A 21006-nucleotide genomic window follows, 5' to 3' on the forward strand; every position below is an offset into this window, starting at 1 on the left:
TATGCATCGCTCTCCGCATGCGTGGCTGTATCATTGACTCTTGTTCTGAATCCAAGGAGGAGCTAGAGAATTGATCTCCTTCTGAGCTGTCTGCCCCACTCTCCTCCTCCCTGTCACTCATGTCTTCTTGGTCAGAGGAGCCTTCATCAGCAGATTCCACCGGGGGCAAAACAGGCCTGCAGCATGTGGATGTCTCCCCCACATCCACAGTCCTTGGGGCAGGAGCTGGGCCAGAGCTAACCACAACAGGTAGTAATAACCCAAGAAGGGGTGAAATGCTACTGGTGCTGCTGGTGCGGGCGTACCAGTAATGGTGGTTGCCGGTGGTTTTGAGAACTGGTAGTGGCCGCATTGTGGGACTCCACCCTTGCACCCTGGATGTTGCATTTTTCTTTTTGTAACCCTAGAAACACCAAAGGGCCGGCTGGTTGTACCTCTGCCAGACAAAAGAATTGCGTGTGATCCTCCTGAGCCCGGTTTTTGCTGACAGAGAGTTGCAGGAGGCTTTCGCAGTTGAAACTGAAGCTTGGGAACCTGTTCTTGCTGGCTCATATATCAGGCTGCTGCAGGCGCTCCTGACATGAGTGACGTTGAGCTGGCCACACCCTGACACGGCCCTCAATGTAACCGAGTTTGACAACTAAGAGGTCAGTAAGGGGTGAGTACAAGTGCACTAGAGTGCCTCCCGTCCCCTGTCCTATTGGTCTCCTATATCTCTTCTTCTACTCTTTCATTGATATGTTCGATTCCTATATCTTCTTTTCTATTGTTTCTTAGATATATTTTACTATGAGTATCACCTCTATAACCATTGTTCTGAGTTCGGGTTTTGCCCCGTGTAATATTATGCATGTCTATGCAACATTTCGGTGAAATCACATTCACCATCGTCAGGCTGAAGTTGTAAGCTTCGTGCTGCTGTAAATACAGTAAATATAGTAAATATAACTATATTTACAGCAGCACGAAGCTTACAACTTCAGCCTGATGATGGTGAATGTGATTTCACTGAAACGTCGCATAGACATGCATAATATTACACGGGGCAAAACCCGAACTCAGAACAATCTACACACACACACATGTATGTATGTATATATATATATATCCACTAAAACCCTCATTGTGTATTGGACAAAATACATAAACAAACGAATAAAATAAAACTCTGCCTAACATTGTACATACGTACCGCCGTCTTCAAGGAACAATATCATCTTGGTTAATACTTTTTGTATAGATTTCTGAATGACTAGATTAGTGTTTCTCAACCTTGTAAACTTTAAGAGGTCCAGACTTCCTCTCCCAGAATCTCCCAGCCAGTTCTGGGAGCTGAAGTCCAGACCTCTTAATGTTTAGAGAAGCACTGCTTATATATTCCGTACATTGCTCGTGACGTGTTATTGAAAATGTCTACTATCCTTTTATCAACCGTGCAGCTTCCTAGTCCATAAGGAACATTATGAAAGGGAGGCAGAGTGTTGTTCTACATTTTAGGACAGGCATCCATGTCTCACCCTTGTTATCCCGCACAGTGACGTTTGGTTCTCGGATCCTGGATGGGGAACGGATGATGATACGGCTCGTGTTACCATCCTCATCTCGGTCAACCACTCGGATCAGCTGCACCAGCTAGCCAAAAAAAGAAAAGACCAAAATTCTTCTCAGCCAGTGCCTTCCTCTCCGGCCCCAACCTGCCCCATCAGTGTCCTAGGGTGCCCCTTATTTTACCTGTCCTGGGATGGCGTTATCACAGGCGAAAGGCTCGTAGTTCTGTTCCAGCTGAGGTGAGTTATCGTTGACATCCAGGATTTGAACGGCCACGTGAATCTGGGAACCTTGTGTGGGACTGTCTGAGAGTAAGAGTCAGGGATAAGGAGTGACATGGAACCACGTAACGCGATGTGTACGGCGATCCAGTCGAAAAATAGGAAAGACGGGGAGATAAACACCAAGAACGTTCCAACGAGTATATCGACCGATAAGGATATGCCATACAAAGTGGATGAATGATTCAGCCATGGGAGAAAGCCATTCAGGTCGTCCACGGGAAGCCAATGCGACCCGTGGTCCCAAGTCCGGTGGGGTGGGGTGGATCCCATTCATAACACACATACACACAAAATGAAAGAGTCCGCCGTCATACCACCGGCAGAACCAGACAGGCAAAAGTCACGTCAAGAGGTTGAAAGACGTGGGCAGATGTGCAGAGTTAAGGGGACGGAAGTGGGCAATGGTGCACGATGAAGCACATTTGCGCATGGGTGGGCGAACATAAAATGTCCAACGTGACCGACAAGCGAAATCACAGGCCCGCCGATATAAAACCATCCAGCCGACATAGGCAATCCATCCATCAATCAATCATAGGGAAAAACACGCAGAAAGCGCAGCCCCGCTCCACAATGTCGGAGTGCCAAAAAAATGCACCATTGACACGTTCGACGCAAAAGACAGAAACATTCCAAGAGAGCAGAAAGGAAGAAGGAAAAAGAAAGGGAGAAGAAAATTAATAAACAATTGCCATCGCCTTTTCTATTACAGAGAAGTCCTCGACGTACGACTACATTTAGAGCCAACATTTCTATTGCTAAGCAAGCAATTCTTCTGATTTTACGACCTTTTTTTTTTTTTGGCCACACCGGTTAAGCAAATCACTGTCATTATTAAGCGAATTGTGTGATCATTAAGTGAAGCCAGCTTCCCTCATTGATTTTATTTGTTGGAAGTCAGACAGGAAGGGGACCGTTTGACTCCAGTATGCTTTTTAATTTTTTAAATTTATTAATAGAGTTGAAAGGGACCGTTAGGTCATCGAGTCCAACCCCCTGCCTGAGCAGGAAACCCTACAGCACCCCAGCCAAATGGAAGTCCAATCTCCTCTTGAAAGTGTCCAGAGTTGGGAAGTTCACCACCTCCCCTGGCAGGCAGTTCCATTGGTTGATCGCTCTGACCGTCAGGAAGTTCTTCCTTATTTCCAGGTTGAATCTCTCCTTGGTCAGCTTCCAACCATTGTTCCTCGTCCGGCCCTCTGGTGCCCTGGGGAATAAAGAGACCCCCTCCTCACCGTGGAAACCCCTCAAGTATCTGTAAACTGCTATCATGTCCCCTCTAGACCTTCTTTTTTCTAGGCTGTCCATGCCCAGTTCTCTCAATCTCTCTTCGTAAGTCTTGGTTTCGAGTCCCCTAATCATTTTGGTTGCTCTTTTTTGCACCTTCTCCAGAGTTTCGATGTCTTTTTTGTAGTGAGGTGACCAAAATTGGATGCAGTACTCCAGGTGGGGTCTCACCAGGGCATAGTAGAGTGGTATTAGTACTTCCCTGGTCTTGGAGCGTATTCCTCTGTTGATGCAGCTTAGGATTGAGTTGGCTTTTTTGGCTGCTGCTGCACATTGCTGACTCATATTTAGTTGATTGTCCACCAAGACTCCAAGATCTCTTTCGCAGTCACTACTGCTGAGTGGGGTATCTCCCAGGCTGTATGTATGTCTAGGGTTCTTTTTGCCGAGGTGGAGGACTCTGCATTTGTCAGTGTTGAACCTCATTTTGTTGGTATGGGCCCACTGTGATAGTCTGTCTAGGTCTTCTTGTACTCTGAGCCTGTCCTCAAGGGTGTTGGCTACCCCCGCCAGCTTGGTGTCATCTGCAAATTTTATTAGTTCCCCTTTTATTCCCTCGTCCAGGTCGTTGATGAAGATGTTAAAGAGTACAGGACCCAGGACAGAGCCCTGTGGTACTCCACTGTCTACTTTTTTCCATGTGGATTTGGTGCCGTTGAGGACAACTCGTTGGGTGCGGTTGGTCAGCCAACTGTTTATCCATCTACATGTGTAGTAGTCTACTCCATTTTTTTCTAGTTTGTGGATTAGGAGATTGTGGTCGACTTTATCGAAAGCCTTACTGAAGTCCAAGTATATGAGGTCCGCTGAGTTGCGTTGGTCAACTGACTTGGTTATGGTGTTGAAAAATGATATGAGATTGGTTTGGCATGATTTGTTTCTGATGAATCCGTGCTGGCTATTGGATATGATCTTGTTTGTTTCTAGGAAGTGGGTAAGTTGTTTTTTGATTATTTTCTCCAGTATTTTTCCAGGTATAGAGGTCAGACTGATTGGTCTGTAGTTACCTGGGTCGGTCTTTTTGCCTTTTTTGTGGATGGGGACTACGTCAGCTCTACAACTACAACTGCTGTACAGTTGTACATGGATACCAGTTGCCAAGCACTCTGAATTTCGAGAAGGTGATAGTGGGGAATGCTGTGGCAGTCATAAGTCTGAGGACTGGTCGTAAGTCACTTTTTTCAGTGTTTTTGTGATTTTGAGCAAACAAATGGTTGCCGAGTCAAGTACTACAACCCTCGACTTATGACCACACTTGAGCCCCAAACCTGTTACTTTGTTAAGTGAGATTTGTTCAGTTTTATGACTTTTCTTGGTCACTGCGGTTGTTAACTAGTAACACAGTTGTTAAGTGAAACCAGCTTACCCATTTGACTTTGCTTGTCAAAAAGGTCGCAGAAAAGGAATCTAGCGATATCCCGGGATATTGCAACCGTTATAAATACGAACCAAGCATATAAATTACATGACCACGAGGATGGTGCAGTGGTCATTAAGTGGGGCAAATGGTCTGAACTCATTTTCTTCAGTGCTGTTGTAACTTCAAAGAGTCACTGAATGAACTGTTTTAAGCGTGCTTCATATGTTTCATTGTAAACGTATAGTTTGCAATGTCCTTAACGAATCTAAATCCACACGAAGAGAATTAAGCAGTGGGGTACCACAAGGTCCCATCGTAGGCCCAGTACTCTTTGATATTTATTTATTTATTTATTTGGATTTGTATGCCGCCCCTCTCCGAGGACTCACAGTATATATAAAAACAGAACAATAATATAAATCCAATTAATACTATTAATACTATAATTTAAAAGCAATTAAAAGAAAAACTTATCAATCAATCATTCAACAATCATACTTAAAACATTCAGTGGTCAGGAGGAAGATCTAAAAGTTCCAAGCGTGGTGGCATAAATGCGTCTTAAAACTCTTGCAGACAGCCAGGAGGGTGGGGGCAGTGCAAATATCTGGGGGGAGCTGATTCCAGAGGGTCGGGGCTCCCACAGAGAAGGCTCTTCCCCTAGGTCCCGCCAGCCGACATTGTTTGGTCGACGGGACCCTAAGGAGATCAACTCTGTGGGACCTCAACAATCGCTGGGATTCGTGCGGCAGAAGGCGGTCTTGGAGATAATCTTTATAAACCAGTTAAATACGAGCCAGCTGTGTACAGCGGCAGCCAAAAAATCCAATGCAATTCTAAATTGCATTAATATAGGCAAGGGTGGGTTCCTTCCAGTTCGGACCAGATCTCCTGAACCGTTAGCAACTCGCTGGTGACGTGACAATGATGTCACGTATCTCGTTTGGTCGGTGCTGGTCTGTGGGCATCACCATCTTTTTGGAGAAGGAATTTTTGGTGAATTTTCCCATGTTTGGGTGGCCTCTCCTCTTTCGCTGTTTGAAAAAGAGTCTTCCCGCTCCGCAGCTGTTTTTCGGGCCAAATCCTTCTATTTTTTATTTTATTTTATTTTATTTTTTTTTTTATTTTTTTTATTTTTTTATTTTTTTATTTTATTTTATTTTATTTTATTTTATTTTAATTTTAATTTTAATTTATTTAATTTTAATTTTAATTTTAATTTTAATTTTAATTTTAATTTTAATTTTAATTTTAATTTTAATTTTAATTTTAATTTTAATTTTAATTTTAATTTTAATTTATTTTATTTTATTTTATTTTATTATTTTATTTTATTTTATTTTATTTTATTTTAATTTTATTTTATTTTATTTTATTTTATTTTATTTTATTTTATTTTATTTTTTTATTTTATTTTATTTATTTTATTTAATTTTAATTTTAATTTTAATTTTAATTTTAATTTTAATTTTAATTTTAATTTTAATTTTAATTTTAATTTTAATTTTAATTTTAATTTTAATTTTAATTTTAATTTTAATTTTAATTTTAATTTTAATTTTAATTTTAATTTTAATTTTAATTTTAATTTTAATTTTAATTTTAATTTTAATTTTAATTTTAATTTTAATTTATTTTATTTTACTTTACTTTACTTTATTATTTTATTTTATTTTATTTTATTTTAATTTTAATTTAATTTAATTTAATTTAATTTTATTTTATTTTATTTTATTATTTACTTACTTACTTACTTACTTACTTACTTACTTACTTACTTACTTACTTACTTACTTACTTACTTACTTACTTACTTACTTACTTACTTATTTATTGGATTTGTATGCCGCCCCTCTCCATAGACTCGGGGCGGCTAACAACACTGATAAAAAACAGCATATATCAATCCAATACTAAAACAACTAAAAAACCCTTATTATAAACTAATCATACATACAAGCAAACATACCATCCATAAATTGTAAAGGCCTAGGGGGAAAGAATATCTCAGTTCCCCCATGCCTGATGGCAAAGGTGGGTTTTAAGAAGCTTACGAAAGGCGAGGAGGGTGGGGGAAATTCTAATCTCTGGGGGGAGTTGGTTCCAGAGGGCCGGGGCCGCCACAGAGCAGGCTCTTCCTCTGGGTCCTGCCAAACGACATTGTTTAGTTGACAGGACCCAGAGAAGGCCCACTCTGTGGGACCTAACTGGTCGTTGGGATTCATGCAGCAGAAGGCGGTCCCTGAGATAATCTGGTCCGGTGCCATGAAGGGCTTTAAAGGTCATAACCAACACTTTGAATTGTGACCGGAAACTGATCGGCAACCAATGCAGACTGCGGAGTGTTGGTGTAACATGGGCATACCTAGGGAAGCGCATGACTGCTCTCGCAGCTGCATTCTATTGAGCATGCATGGAAGTGAAATTTCATGAGGGAACGTGCGTGTGCAAGCAGACTAAGTACGTGCGCGTGAAACATTGGGATGCTAACCGGTGGCGAATGTAAGTGGAACCTACCCTTGAACAGAGGGATACAATCAAGATCAAGTGGGGTACTAACACCGCTCTATAAGGCCTTAGTAAGACCACACCTAGAGTACTGCATCCAGTTTTGGTCACCACATCATAAAAAAGATGTTGAGACTCTAAAAAAGTGCAGAGAAGAGCAACCAGTATGATGAGAGGACCGGAGGCTAAAATATACAACGAACAGTTGCAGGAACTGGGCATGGCTGGTCTAGTGAAGAGAAGGAACAGAGGAGACACAAGAGCAGTTTTCCAATATTTGAGGGGCGGCCACAGAGAGGAGGGGTGTCAAGCTATTTTCCAAAGCACCCAAGGCAGGGGTGGATTCTGGATTCTTCTACAGCCAGTTTGTTGAGGGATGTAACCCCTGCTGCATGCGCAATACTAAAAAAAAGAGCTTCCATAAGCAAAAAACAAGATGGCGTCATAAGCAAAAAACAAGATGGCGTCATAAGCAAAAAACAAGATGGCGTCATAAGCAAAAAACAAGATGGCGTCGTAAAACAAAAAACAAGAGAACGCAGCTGAGAACGTCCCTGAGAGTTACTAATGGCTCTATATAACTGGTTAGAACTGGTAAGAGCCCACCTCTGCCCCAAAGGCCAGACAAGGAATAGTGGATGGAAATTGAACAAGGAGAGATTTAACTTGGAAATAAGGAGGAACTTTCTGACAGTGAGAACCATCAACCAATGGAACAGAAGTTGCCTTCGGAAGTTGTGGGAGCTTTATCCCTGGGGGCTTTCAAGATGAGATTGGACTGCCATATGTCAGAAATGGCATAGAATCTCCTCCTTGAGTGGGGGAGATAGACTAAATGGCCTATAAGGTCCCTTCCAACTCTGTTAACCTGATCTGAGCAGTTTTTATATCTGTACTGTCATGATGAATCAAAATAGTACTACATGTTTTGCAATGAAATACTTCCCCCACCTTGGAGACTCCTGGATTCCCACCCACCGTATATCCAACCCCTGATCCACCCTGTCCCTTACCAAGTTCCGTTGCCAGGACTGTCATATTGTGCCAGGCCAAAATCTCTCGGTCGAGTGGCACCGAGGTCAGAATCGCGCCATCCTGCGGGTTGATGCTGAAATAGCGCTCAGGGTCCGTATGCTGCAGGATGGAGTATCTGGAAGATGGAGGGTGGGCACCTGGGGTATCAGGTTGTCACGGCAACGAAGTATAAATGGAGTAACTGAAACTTCACACACCACACAAAGACAACACACACCGGTTTCCCACCCTGCAGTATCCGTGTTCTCCCCAGCCATTACCGGATGACACTGCTGGGCGTATCCAGGTCCACCGCTGTGACTTTGCCCACCAGAGTCCCCGGCGGGCCGTTCTCATAAACGGCCAGATGGTACTCGGGACGGGAGAAGACCGGAGGCTCGTCAGCATCTTCTACTGTCACACGGACGGTGGCCACGTCCTTGAAAGGGCCCTTCCGGATGTACTGAGGGTCGATCTGTGTGTTGGTGGCTTCGACTCGGAAGGTGTAAGAGTGGCGGGACTCGAAATCCAGAGACTACACCGCCATCCAAGCAGAGAGAAAACGACAACGAGAGAAAAGCTCAGGACTGGAAGCGAGCAAAGGCAAGCAGTTCAACAGGTTGGTGAAAGATATACAAATGGGAGGAAGGAAGGAAGGAATAAAAACTGGAGGGAGAGAGGGAGGAAAGAAGCAGGAGGGAAAGGGGGTGGGGGAGGGGGAAAGAAGGAAGGGAGGGAGGGAGGAAAAAGTGGAGGGAGGGAGGGAGGAAGGAAGGAAAAAGGAGGAGGAGGAAGGAAGGAAGGAAGGAAGGAAGGAAGGAAGGAAGGAAGGAAGGAAGGAAGGAAGGAAGGAAGGATGGATAATGGCTCCTGGACCAAAGCTCCAAGAAGGAAAAGAGACAAAAGTCCATACTTCTGGGATGCTTCACCTACCTTTTTCAAAGTAATGATCCCATCCTGTCCCAACATGTCCGTGTGAATGGCAAAGGCTTCCGCTCCATCTCCTCCTTCCAGGATGCTGTAGGCAAGCAGGGCATTCTCCCCTTCGTCCGGATCGTGGGCCCGCAGTCTCCCCACTGCAGACCCCGGAGGTGCGGTTTCCACCACAGAAAACTGATAGGAACCTGGAGAGAAGTGGGGTGGAAAGACACGCGAGTTGCTACACCCTTTGTATATTGGCATCCTCCGGGTGCGTTGGACTAGAAGTCCCATCCTACAGTATTCGGCCAGGTTGTCAGCTGTAAACAAGACTGGAAACATGAACGGATCAGCTGATTCTACATTATTGCAAGGTTCATTAACAGAATCTTGCAAGTCTGAAAATACAAGTCTCTCACTGTCGGTTTTAGAGCCTAAGGAAGGTTCATTCTGAGCCCTTTTTTTCTTTTACCTGTTACGGAGCTCTGGACCTGGTCCGGTCTTACCTGACCATTCCCCAGGTAGCATTTCTTCGCCCTGTTGGCCATGGTCTACCTCACACACCATTTTTTTATTTTATTTTATTTTATTTTATTTTATTTTATTTTATTTTATTTATTTTATTTATTTTATTTATTTATTTTATTTATTTATTTTATTTATTTTATTTATTTTATTTATTTTATTTATTTTATTTATTTTATTTATTTTATTTATTTTATTTATTTTATTTATTTTATTTATTTTATTTATTTTATTTATTTTATTTATTTTATTTATTTTATTTATTTTATTTATTTTATTTATTTTATTTATTTTATTTATTTTATTTATTTTATTTATTTTATTTTATTTTATTTTATTTTATTTTATTTTATTTATTTTGTCCAATACACAATGAGGGCTTTACTGGGTATATATCTATATACACATAGTAAAATACATGATGAAGGTTATAGAGGAGATACTCATAGTAAAATATATCTAAGAAAGAATAGAAAAGAAGATATAGTAATAGAACATATCAATGAAAGAATAGAAGAAGAGATATAGGAATAGAAGAAAGGTATAGGAGATATAGGAGAGCAATAGGACAGGGGACGGAAGGCACTCTAGTGCACTTGTACTTGCCCCTTACTGACCTCTTAGGAATCTGGATAGGTCAACCGTATATAATCTAAGGGTAAAGTGTTGGGGGTTTGGGGATGACACTATGGAGTCCGGTAATGAGTTCCACACTTCGACAGCTCGGTTACTGAAGTCATATTTTTTACAGTCAAGTTTGGAGCGGTTAATATTAAGTTTAAATCTGTTGTGTGCTCTTGTGCTGTTGTAGTTGAAGCTGAAGTAGTTGCCGACAGGCAGGACGTTGCAGCATATGATCTTGCGGGCAATACTTAGATCTTGTTTAAGGCGTCTTAGTTCTAAACTTTCTAGGCCCAGGATTGAAAGTCTAATTTCGTAGGGTATTCTGTTTCGAGTGGAGGAGTGAAGGGCTCTTCTGGTGAAGTATCTTTGAACATTTTCAAGGGTGTTAATGTCTGAGATGCGATATGGGTTCCAAACAGATGAGCTGTATTCGAGGATGGGTCTTGCAAAAGTTTTGTAAGCTCTGGTAAGTAGTGTGAGATTGCCAGAGCAGAAGCTACATAGGATTAGGATAGGATTTACAACTCTTGAAGCCTTCTTGGCTATATTGTTGCAGTGTGCTTTGGCACTTAAATTTATACATGCTCCGGCGACAGAATGGGACAACATACAGCAGAACAACTGCACGATTCAACATCTCAATTTAAGGGGAGTCCTTGACTTACCAACAATTCATTTAGTGCCCGTTCGAAGTTACAAAGGCACTGAAAAAAAGTGACAGGATCTCTTTTCTCACTTACGACCATTACAGCATCCCCACTGCATGATCGAAATCCAGACGCTTGGCCACCAACCCGCATTTATGATGGTGTCTCACAATTATGTCCTCATATTTTCAGACCTTTGGGTCAGCAAAGTCAACGGGGAAGCCAGATTCACTTAACAACCATGTTACTAACCTAACAGCTGCGGTGATTCACTTTAACAACTGTGTTGAGAAAGGTCGCAAAATGGGCCAAAATTTACTTGGGCGATGTCTCGCTTAGCAATAAAAATTGGGGGCTCTATGGCGGTCTTACGTCAAAAACTACCTGTAATGATTTAAAATTAAAAATAATTATTTTAATTTTTGCCACCCATGTTTCGTGTTGTCCCTTCTTTTACATCCTAACTGTAATGATTTTGTTCCAACCTTTCTTTGATATTACCGTAACTGCGTCCTGCGTCAAATTGGCCCTGACCAGTTGGCCATAGCAAGTTAGCCGCGGCGATTTGTCCTAGATCAGGGGTGTCAAATTCAAGGCCTGTGGGCCAGATATATGGTTGGATCCATCCTGCAGTACTGTCCTGGTCTACCCAATGAGAAGAGGAAAGATCGGGTCAACGTAGGTTCAGCCCAGTCTACCCAGTGTGAAGAGGAAACGTGGCAGCAGTTTGGGGAGTGGCATCAATCTGGCCACGCCCACCCAGTCGGCCATACCTAGCGCCCCACCCCACCCCTGTGGTCAACCACAGCTCTGATGCGGCCCTCAATGAAATTGATTTTGACCCTCCTCATCCTAGACTGCCTCTGATGAGACATACTTTAACAACATACGATTGGAGGGACTTCAAATCCATATTTGACAAAGACAAATTCCTTGTCAACATTTGGTCAATATTCTGTTCTGTTCTGTTCTATTCTATTCCATTCCATATTTCTTTCCCATTCCCTTTCCCCATCCCATCCCATTCTATTCCTATTCTATTCCTATTCTATTCTATTCCTATTCTATTCCCATTCTATTCTATTCCTATTCTATTCCCATTCTATTCTATTCCTATTCTATTCCCATTCTATTCTATTCCCATTCTATTCTATTCTATTCTATTCCTATTCTATTCCCATTCTATTCTATTCCTATTCTATTCCTATTCTATTCTATTCCTATTCTATTCCTATTCTATTCTTATTCTATTCTATTCCTATTCTATTCCCATTCTATTCCCGTTCCTATTGTATTCCTATTCTATTCCTATTCTATTCTATTTTATCCCATTCCATTCTATCCATTTTTTCTATTCCATTCCATTCCATTCTGCTCCGATCCAATCCGATCCGATCTGATCCAATCCAATTCTATTCTTCCTTCACCATTCTCTGCCCTGCTACAAAGCTGGAAAATTTCCAGGGCATTGTTTGCCAGACATAATTATTCCAGATGTTGGGGCTACTTCCTCTGATCGTTAGTTCCCACCTCTCTGGCCAATCAATTTCGCATGTTGTGAAGATGAACCTGTCAGGGAGCTGTTAAACTTGATGGATGGCTCGGCTGCCTGGCCGGCTGAGCGTATTTATAGGTATCTTCCCCCCCTCCAACTTCGCCCCCTTCCTCCCCCCCATTTTCCAGATCATCTAGCGATGGGTTGCAAACCGTAACAACAATCTCACGATGTAAATATCTATCCGAGGCAGCCCAGTAACCTCCGAGAGACATGTCTGAGGGACGCTGTGTCCCAGATACCTGAACGAAAAAAGGCAGGCGTTGAAAGACAGGTGAATGTCATGCTTGATCTTGCTTGACATACAAGGACGGTTTTCCAAGAAGCCAGAAGCTTTTTTTTTTGCTTCCATGCTCAGCACTCATGGAGTCCTCTGTCCTTGTACACCAAGAGATTAGATTAGATTAGTTTATTTTATTTTTTTAATGATTTTTATTGAGTTTGTAAATATTAAAAAAGACATTACATAATTTATCATGTGTTTACTTATTTTGACTATACATATGTCTTGAAGTACAAAACATCACAAACCGACAGAACATAGCCCTAACCCTCCCCCCACCCAAACTGAAACTCAAGTCAATTCTTTCTTAGTATGTATTTGTGGCCTGTAACAGCAGCCATCAGGTTCTGTCCTTATATTTAAGCAGTGTAGTGACAGATCATATGCTGCCACGTCCTACCAGTCAATGACTACTTCAGCTTCAACCGCAACAACACAAGAGCACGCAACAGATTCAAACTGAATATTAACCGCTCCAAACTTGACTGTAAAAAATATGACTTTAACAATCGAGTTGTCGAAGCGTGGAACTCATTACCGGACTCAGTAGTGTCAATCCCTAACCCCCAACATTTCTCCCTTAGACTATCTACGATTGACCTCTCCAGGTTCCTAAGAGGTCAGTAAGGAACGTGCATAAGTGCACCAGTGTGCCTTTCGTCCCCTGTCCAATTGTCTTTCCTTTATCTCATATATCATATATATTTTCTTCCTGTCATATATCTTCTCCTCTATTTTTACATATTATCTTTGTATATATTACTTCATGTCTATTCTCTTCCATATGTGTTGTGTATGGGACAAATGAATAAATAAATAAAAATAAAGTTAGGATTATAATAAACTCTGAATCTTAATTTATAAAAAATTCTAAGATGTAATAAACATACTACTGTGTTTCCCCGAAAGTAAGACAGTGTCTTACTTTCTTTTTACCCCCAAAAGCCCCACTACGTCTTACTTTCGGGGTATGTCTTACATTGGAAAAAAATTGAAAGGGTCGCGTTCCCGAAGGCATCTCCCCAGAGTCCAGAAGGGCACGCGTGGAGCCGCAGACGCGTGTCGGGGAAGCGTGTGTCTGGAGGGGAGGAGCCGCTCTGCGCAGTTGGGCAGCCCCACCTGCCTGACGGAAAGGAGGCGGGTGAAGGAGGGCGCAGCTCCGGCCGCTCGCCTCGGAGCCGGTCGGCCTCGCTGGCCGCTTGCAGCCGAGCCTTGGCAGGGGAAGAGGCGGTGGCGCCGCGGCGAGGCGAAGGGCGCGCGGGGAGCTTGGAACCGACCCCCCTGAAACCCCCGATACGTCTTACAATCGGGGGTGTCTTACTATCGGGGAAACAGGGTATATATTATTTACAGCTATTATTTCTTCTACTGTCAACCCGTATGTAAAATTATTTCCAAGTATCGTAATAGCCTGACTCGTCTTTATTTTTAAGTTCTTGTGTTAATTTATCCAGTTTTGCACAGTCGAGTATTTTTTAATCATGTCTCTCTCCGTTGGTATATCTTCTTTTTTCCAATTTTGTGCGATACATATTTATTTATTTATTTTATTTATTTATTTATTATTTAGATTTGTATGCCGCCCCTCTCCGCAGACTCGGGGCGGCTCACAACAAAGTTGTGATTATTCTAATTGCTGTGTTTATATGTTGGATCAAATAATATATATTTTTTATTCTTAGATCTGTTATACCTAAAAGAAAAGTCTCTGGTTTTAATTTAAGTTTTATTTTAGTAATTTCGTAAATCCATAACTTAATTTTGTCCCAAATTTTCTTGATTTCAGGGCATGTCCACCACATGTGGAAGAAAGTTCCATTTTTGTTTAGATTAGTTTATTATTAGAGATGGAAGGGACCTTCTAGGTCAACTAGTCCAACCCCACCCCCGGCTCAAGCAGAAGTCCCTACATCCGTGATAGCGAACCTATGGCATGTGTGCCACTGCTGGCACATGGAGTCATATTGGAGGGCCCGCGGGATTTTGTCATGTTTCAGCTCCAGTGTGCATGCACGGGCTGGCCAGCTGATTTTCAGCTTTGAGGAAGGTCGTTTCGCTTTCCTGAAGCCCCAGAGGCAAAAAATTCACTCTTCTCTTTCTGCTCAAGATCCCGATGGACAATTGGTGGGCCACTGTGTGACACAGAATGCTGGACTTGATGGGCTTTTGCCTGATTCAGCATGACTCTTCTTATGTTCTTATGTACACACTACATATATATGTAATCATAATATGAAAGTGATAAAAAAGAGCCAAAAGACAAAAACATAGGGAGAAAAAAAAGAAATCCCAGAACCACAAAAAAAATAAAATAAAATAAAAATCAGCCGAAAACAGTAATCACTTATAAGACCCCTTTATGAAGATTAGTTCAAATAAGAATATACAGTATAAATGATATATATACCTTTTTCATATTTTTACGACCTTTTTCTCCTTCTTTTTTCCTTATCTCTTTTCTCTCTGTCACATATATAGTAACTTGATTGTTATTAATAGGAAAGTAAGATATATAAAATATGATTCTGAAATGGGCAATGATCTGCCCTTTTTAATGCAACTGAAAATTTAAAATAAAACATTTAATGAAAGTGATAAAAAAGAGCCAAAAGACAAAAACATAGGGAAAAAACAACAAAATTTCCAGAACAAGGAAAAAGAAAAACAAAAATAAAAAACAAAAAAATTATAAGGGAAAAAAAAGAAAAGAAAGGGTTTGATTAAAAACTAGAGAAACAATCCATTTCTCTTCAAACTTCCAAATCTTCAACATAAATTATTGAAACTCTTATGTAGGTTTACATATCATTATTTAATCTATCCTTGTACTATGTCTTATTGCTTTGTCTATCCTGAAAATCGCAGGTCAAATTTAGCATGTTAATATGCGCTTGTTCTAAGTGGCTCTTTCTCACTTACTCTGTGGGAAGCGGGGAGGGTTATCGTTGACGTCACTAAGTGTAACAGTGACCGTTGTGCTCCCAGAAAGTCCACCAGTGTGGCCTCCCATGTCCTTGGCCTGCACCACAACAAGGAATTCCTGTTGAGTCTCCCGGTCCATGTTGGGAGTGGCTGTCCGAATCACACCTAAAATCACGGGGGGAGGAAGAAAGAGAAGACTCAGAGAAGGAGAATTGGCCGATAGGAAAAGGGCATTTGAGTCCCATCCCATGATGGAGAAAGGGTGGAAGCTAAGATCTTGGAGGAGACAACCTGGCTGAGCACGCCAGGTGCACATCAGTTATATGGGGAGAACATGGGCGGCTGAACCAAAACTTTCACTGGCTCAGGTGATGAGTAGGATGGAGATGGAAAGATGGAGGGTGGGAGGGATGAAAAGAATGGATAGAGGGAAAGGGATGGATAGAAGAGTTGAAGGAAGGAAGGAAGGAAGGAAGGAAGGAAGGAAGGAAGGCTTGAGAAAGAGATGGGAAGAATGGATAGATGGAAAGGGATGGATGGAAGAGAGGAAGGAAGGAAGGAAGGGTGGATGGATGGATGAATGGCTGAGGAAGAGATGGGAAGAATGGATAGACAGAAAGGGATGGATGAAAGAGTGGAAGTGAGGGAGGAAGAAAGGATGGATGGATAGATAGATATGAAGGGAGGGAGGGATGGGAAGGATGTATACATGGAAAGATGATGGGTGGATTGATCACTGGATGGGAAGAATGGATGGAAGGGTGGTTGGTTGGATGGAAGGATGGATCAACAGATGGTTGGGTGTGGATGGATCGGTGGATGGAACGATGAAAGGATGGATGGAACGATGGGTGGGCAGAAAGCTGATTGAATAAATGTAGATGGATGAATGCTCTAAGAAGGAGCTTCTTTTTCTACTACGTCAACAGTTCCAACAGAGAAGAAAAGAAGGCATCTTCTCCAGCCAGTGGCACCTATCCAGTAACCCCCAGGAGCTCCATTAAGCCTTGGTCTCAAAAAATCAGGAGATGTCTACCCAGAGCTAAGAAAGTGAAGAGCGCATGTTGCCAGCTCCTCCACATCTGTAAAGTTCAGAGCATCTGCTCCTGTCCCACCAGGCCAGGGTAGGCAAAGTTGGCTCTTCCATGACTTGTGGACTTCAACTCCCAGAATTCCTGAGCCAATCATGCTAGCTCAGGAATTCTGGGAGTTGAAGTCCACATGTCATAGAAGAGCCAACTTTGCCTACCCCTGCACCAGGCCATCCCCACCGACTTAGTTTCCCTCAACCCTCACTTCTTTTCCCCCTACAATGGGGTGGTTGTGACATTTGCAGCCCTTCCTTCCTCCCCAAAGCTATCGCCCCCTTCCTATTGTGTACCCGTCTGGGGGTCGACGGAGAAGAACGGCAAGCCCTCGAGTACCGTATAGACCAGCCTGGCGCTGTTCCCGTAGGTCGGGTCGTCGGCATCATGGGCTGTCACCTGGATCACGGACGTACCTGAGGGGGACGAAGTGGGAGAAGAAGAAGAGGGGGCTAGTTGTGTGAAGGGTAGCAGGAAAGAGAATCCAGGATCGTTCCGAGCAGTGGTTCTCAACCTGTGGGTCGCGAGCCCTTTGGGGGTCAAACGAACCTTTCACGGGAGCCACCTAAGACTATCGGAAAAGTGATATTTTTGATGGTCTTAGCAATTGAGACACCACTCCTCTATCTGTCTCCAGGTGGGTCCACCCAGATTTGTTTGTTTGTTTGTTTGTTTGTTTGTTTATTTATCCATTTATCCATTCATTTATCCATTCATTTATCCATTCATTTATCCATTCATTTATCCATCCATTTATCCATTTATTTATCTATTTATTGATTGATTTGATTTGATTTGATTTGTATGCCACCCCTCTCCATGGACTCGGGGCGGCTAACAACAGTGATAAAAACAGCATGTAACAATCCAATACTAAAACAACTAAAAAACCCTTATTATAAAACCAAACATACATACAAACATACCATGCATAAATTGTAGAGGCCTAGGGGGAAAGAATATCTCAGTTCCCCCATGCCTGACGGCAGAGGTGGGTTTTAAGGAGCTTACGAAAGGCGAGGAGGGTGGGGGCAATTCTAATCTCTGGGGGGAGTTGGTTCCAGAGGGCCAGGGCCACCACAGAGAAGGCTCTTCCCCTGGGTCCTGCCAAACGACATTGTTTAGTTGACGGGACCCAGAGAAGGCCAACTCTGTGGGATCTAACTGGTTGCTGGGATTCGTGTGGCAGAAGGCGGTCCCGGAGATAATCTGGTCCGGTGCCATGAAGGGCTTTATAGGTCATAACGAACACTTTGAATTGTGACCGGAAACTGATTGGCAACCAATGCAGACAGATGCAAATAGACTACTCCTAAAAAAATATCTGTAGCATGGGAACTTCTGAGCATGCGCAGAAACTGAGTTTCTGGCACTGCAAGTGCATCGCCACCTTGTTTTTTATATTTGTTTTGACTTTGTAAAAAAAATTTCCACTGAACACGATGTGCATGCAAAGCACTTGCATGACCATCAGGCACAGCCATGTAGCACACGAGGAAAGAACCAGCCGCAAAGTAAGTTAGAACCCAACCCTGAGTTTCCTAATAATTTATTATTTTATGGTTGGGGGTCACCACAATATGAAGACACCTGATAAAGTGGACATCTGTTTTTATGTTGTGGCAATTAAAATAGATGTAACATTCCAAGTATGCTCTTTACACATGTAGAATAAGAGAAGAAATAAAGAAGAGAAGAGAATAAAAGAGGATAGGAGAGAATAAAGAATAGAAGAAGAGAAGAGAAGCTGGAAGGGATCTTGGAGGTCTTCTCGTCCAGCCTTGCTCAAGTAGGAAAGCCTACACCATTTCAGACAAGACTGTTCAGTCTCTTCTTACCAGTGATGGTAGCGCTCACAATTTCTGGTGGCAAGCTGTTCCACTGATTAATTGTCCCCCCGATAGGAAGTCTGGTCACCACACTTCAAAAAAGACATTGAAACTCTGGAGAAGGTGCAGAAAAGAGCAACCAAAATGATCAGGGGTCTAGAAACCAAGACTTACGAAGAGAGACTGCGGGAACTGGGCATGGATAGCCTAGAGAAAAGGAGGGCCAGAGCGGACATGATAGCAGTCTACAGGTATACGAGGGGTTGCCACAGAGAGGAGGGGATCACTTTATTCTCCAGGGCACCAGAGGGCCGGACGAATAACAACGGCTGGAAGCTGACCAAGGAGAGATTCAACCTGGAAATAAGGAAGAACTTCCTGGTGGTCAGAATGATAAACCAGTGGAACAACCTACCAGCGGACGTTATGAACTCCAACACTCTGAACATTTTAAAGAGGAAATTGGACTGCCATTTGGCTGGGATGCTGTAGGGTTCCTGCTTAGACAGGGGGTTGGACTTGATGACCCACATGGTCCCTTCCAACTCTAACAATAAAGAAATAAAGTTTCTCTTTCATTCCAGCCTACTTTTATGCAACAGTTTACAGCTGACCTGGACAAGGGGCGGCCCGCAGGCTGCATCCAGCCCACCAGCTATCTGTGACTGGTCCACGGAGGGCGGGGTCCGCTCCAGTGCAAGGATGAAAGAGCCCACCGCGTCTGCTGATGAATCACGAGGAAAGCAGGAACCAGAGGAGTCCCGGCAGACGCGGTGAGCTCTTTCATCCTCGCGCTGGAGCGGATCCCGACCTCCTACCGAGAGCAGCCGAGCACAGAAACCATGCAAACACTCCAGCGCAGTGATTGTGGTGTACCATGTTGCCGTAAAGCAAACAATTAGGGGTCTGTAGAATGGATCTGGGTGTTTAGGTCAGGCCAGGGAGTGGGTCTCTAGAGTGGTCAGCGCCGAAAAAATCCCCCCTAACTGTGAGCAGTACAGGAGTGGTACACAGATATACAGTATTGGGTAGAACTGAGTTAATTATATTAGTCCGGCCCTCTAAAACCATCCCAATTTCTCATGCGGCCCCATGGCAAAATTAATTGCCCACCCCTGGTTTACAGTATAGCATTCAGCAGACACTGACAGCCCACAACACGGGGTTCACGTCAAAAATCCAGCAGCCCCGTCATACAAGCACAAAAGTAATTTTGGAAAGGAACCTTAGAGGTTCCCAGCCCAAAATCTACAACATCTCTTTAGCAAATTCAACAGCCAATGTTTGGAATTCGGGAGGGGAAAAAAATAGCCCCAAGCAAACAAAAGGTTTCACCCACTCTGGAAAAGCCAAAATTCCGCTGCTAAATCCATTCATTCCATTAGGGAAGGACTGGTTTATTTTCTTTTTTCTGGCAACCTGCGGCCAGCCTGTGCTCTATTATTCCTAGGGAACAGTTAAGTTCTTAAAAAATATAACACCTGGTCTGCCCAGAGGCTTACAACAGAAAAACAGTTCAAAAAGATCTCCCATAGCAACATAGATCAAAACCTCCAGAAACAATCAAACGTGCAACAATCTCAATTTAAAAAGAAGCCGAGAACAGTTAGATCTACAAAGAGAAGGCTGGGGAGGGAATTGAGATCATCCCCAACTCAATGCAGGTTGTTTGCTAAACAACTGTAAAATAAATAGATTTTAGATCAGTGTGTTTCTCAAACCTGGAATACTTTTAGATTGGCAGACTTCAACTCCCAGAATTCCCCAGCCAGTATGTGTGGACTTATAATAATTAATAATTTATTAGACTTGTATGCCACCCCTCCCCGAAGACACGGAGCGGCTCACAATTCTGGGACTTCAACTCCCAGAATTCCCCAGCCAGCATGTGTGGACTGAATAGAATACCTTGAAACTGGTGAAGTAATTTCCATTAGTTAAATTAGTATTTCTCAGAGCAATTCAAAGTCAGAACAACAACTTAAATATGCAGTATTTCTCAAAACTTGGCCACTTTAGCCTAGGTGGACTTCAACTCCCAGAATCCTCCAGCCAAATTGCTGTTTTGAGAGTTCTGGGAGTTGAAGTCCACACACACTGGCTGGTGAATTCTAGGAGTTGAAGTTAACATATCTTCAAATTGCGAGTGTGAAGAACAATGGACTAAGGCTAAGCCAACATTTTGGGTTGTTAAGAATCCTTGTGCATTCTTCAATTATAATTCAGGAAGGAAACCCATTCCAGCTCAATAATATCATAATGTTGACAGATAATGTCAACACGCCTCACTATAAATTGGCTTTTTTAATTAAGTCTCTGTTCACACAATATATTTAAGGGGGTGGCAGAATTAGCCTGGAAGCTGGGTGTCAAAACACACCTTGAATCAGAAATAATTCAACTGGCTGGATTGGAATCTACCTTTAGCCAGAAAAAGACACAATACAGGTAGTCCTCGAGTGACAACAATTCACTTAGTGACTATTTGAAGTTACAATACCGCTAAAAAAAATTGACTTAGGACCGTTTTTAAGACTTACAACCATTGAATGTGATCGAAAATTCAGACCCTTGGCCTCCTGACAACCGACAGGGAAGCAATATTCACTTAACAACT

The 21006-nt window shown here is 42.6% G+C and overlaps 1 protein-coding gene across 1 annotated transcript in view; it reads right to left on the minus strand.

Moving 5' to 3' along the window:
- CDH24 (cadherin 24) overlaps positions 1–21006 on the minus strand; it is a 32046-nt gene that overhangs the window by 4480 nt on the left and 6560 nt on the right. Inside the window, exons 3-9 of the mRNA XM_070728943.1 lie at positions 16857–16976; positions 15473–15640; positions 8935–9125; positions 8283–8536; positions 8001–8137; positions 1732–1853; positions 1518–1632 (exon numbers count right to left, since the gene is read on the minus strand). Coding sequence (XP_070585044.1) covers positions 1518–1632; positions 1732–1853; positions 8001–8137; positions 8283–8536; positions 8935–9125; positions 15473–15640; positions 16857–16976 — 1107 coding nt within the window. The remainder of the gene's footprint in view (positions 1–1517; positions 1633–1731; positions 1854–8000; positions 8138–8282; positions 8537–8934; positions 9126–15472; positions 15641–16856; positions 16977–21006) is intronic.

This window comes from Erythrolamprus reginae, chromosome Z, assembly GCF_031021105.1.
Source record: "Erythrolamprus reginae isolate rEryReg1 chromosome Z, rEryReg1.hap1, whole genome shotgun sequence".
Taxonomy (NCBI): domain Eukaryota; kingdom Metazoa; phylum Chordata; class Lepidosauria; order Squamata; family Dipsadidae; genus Erythrolamprus; species Erythrolamprus reginae.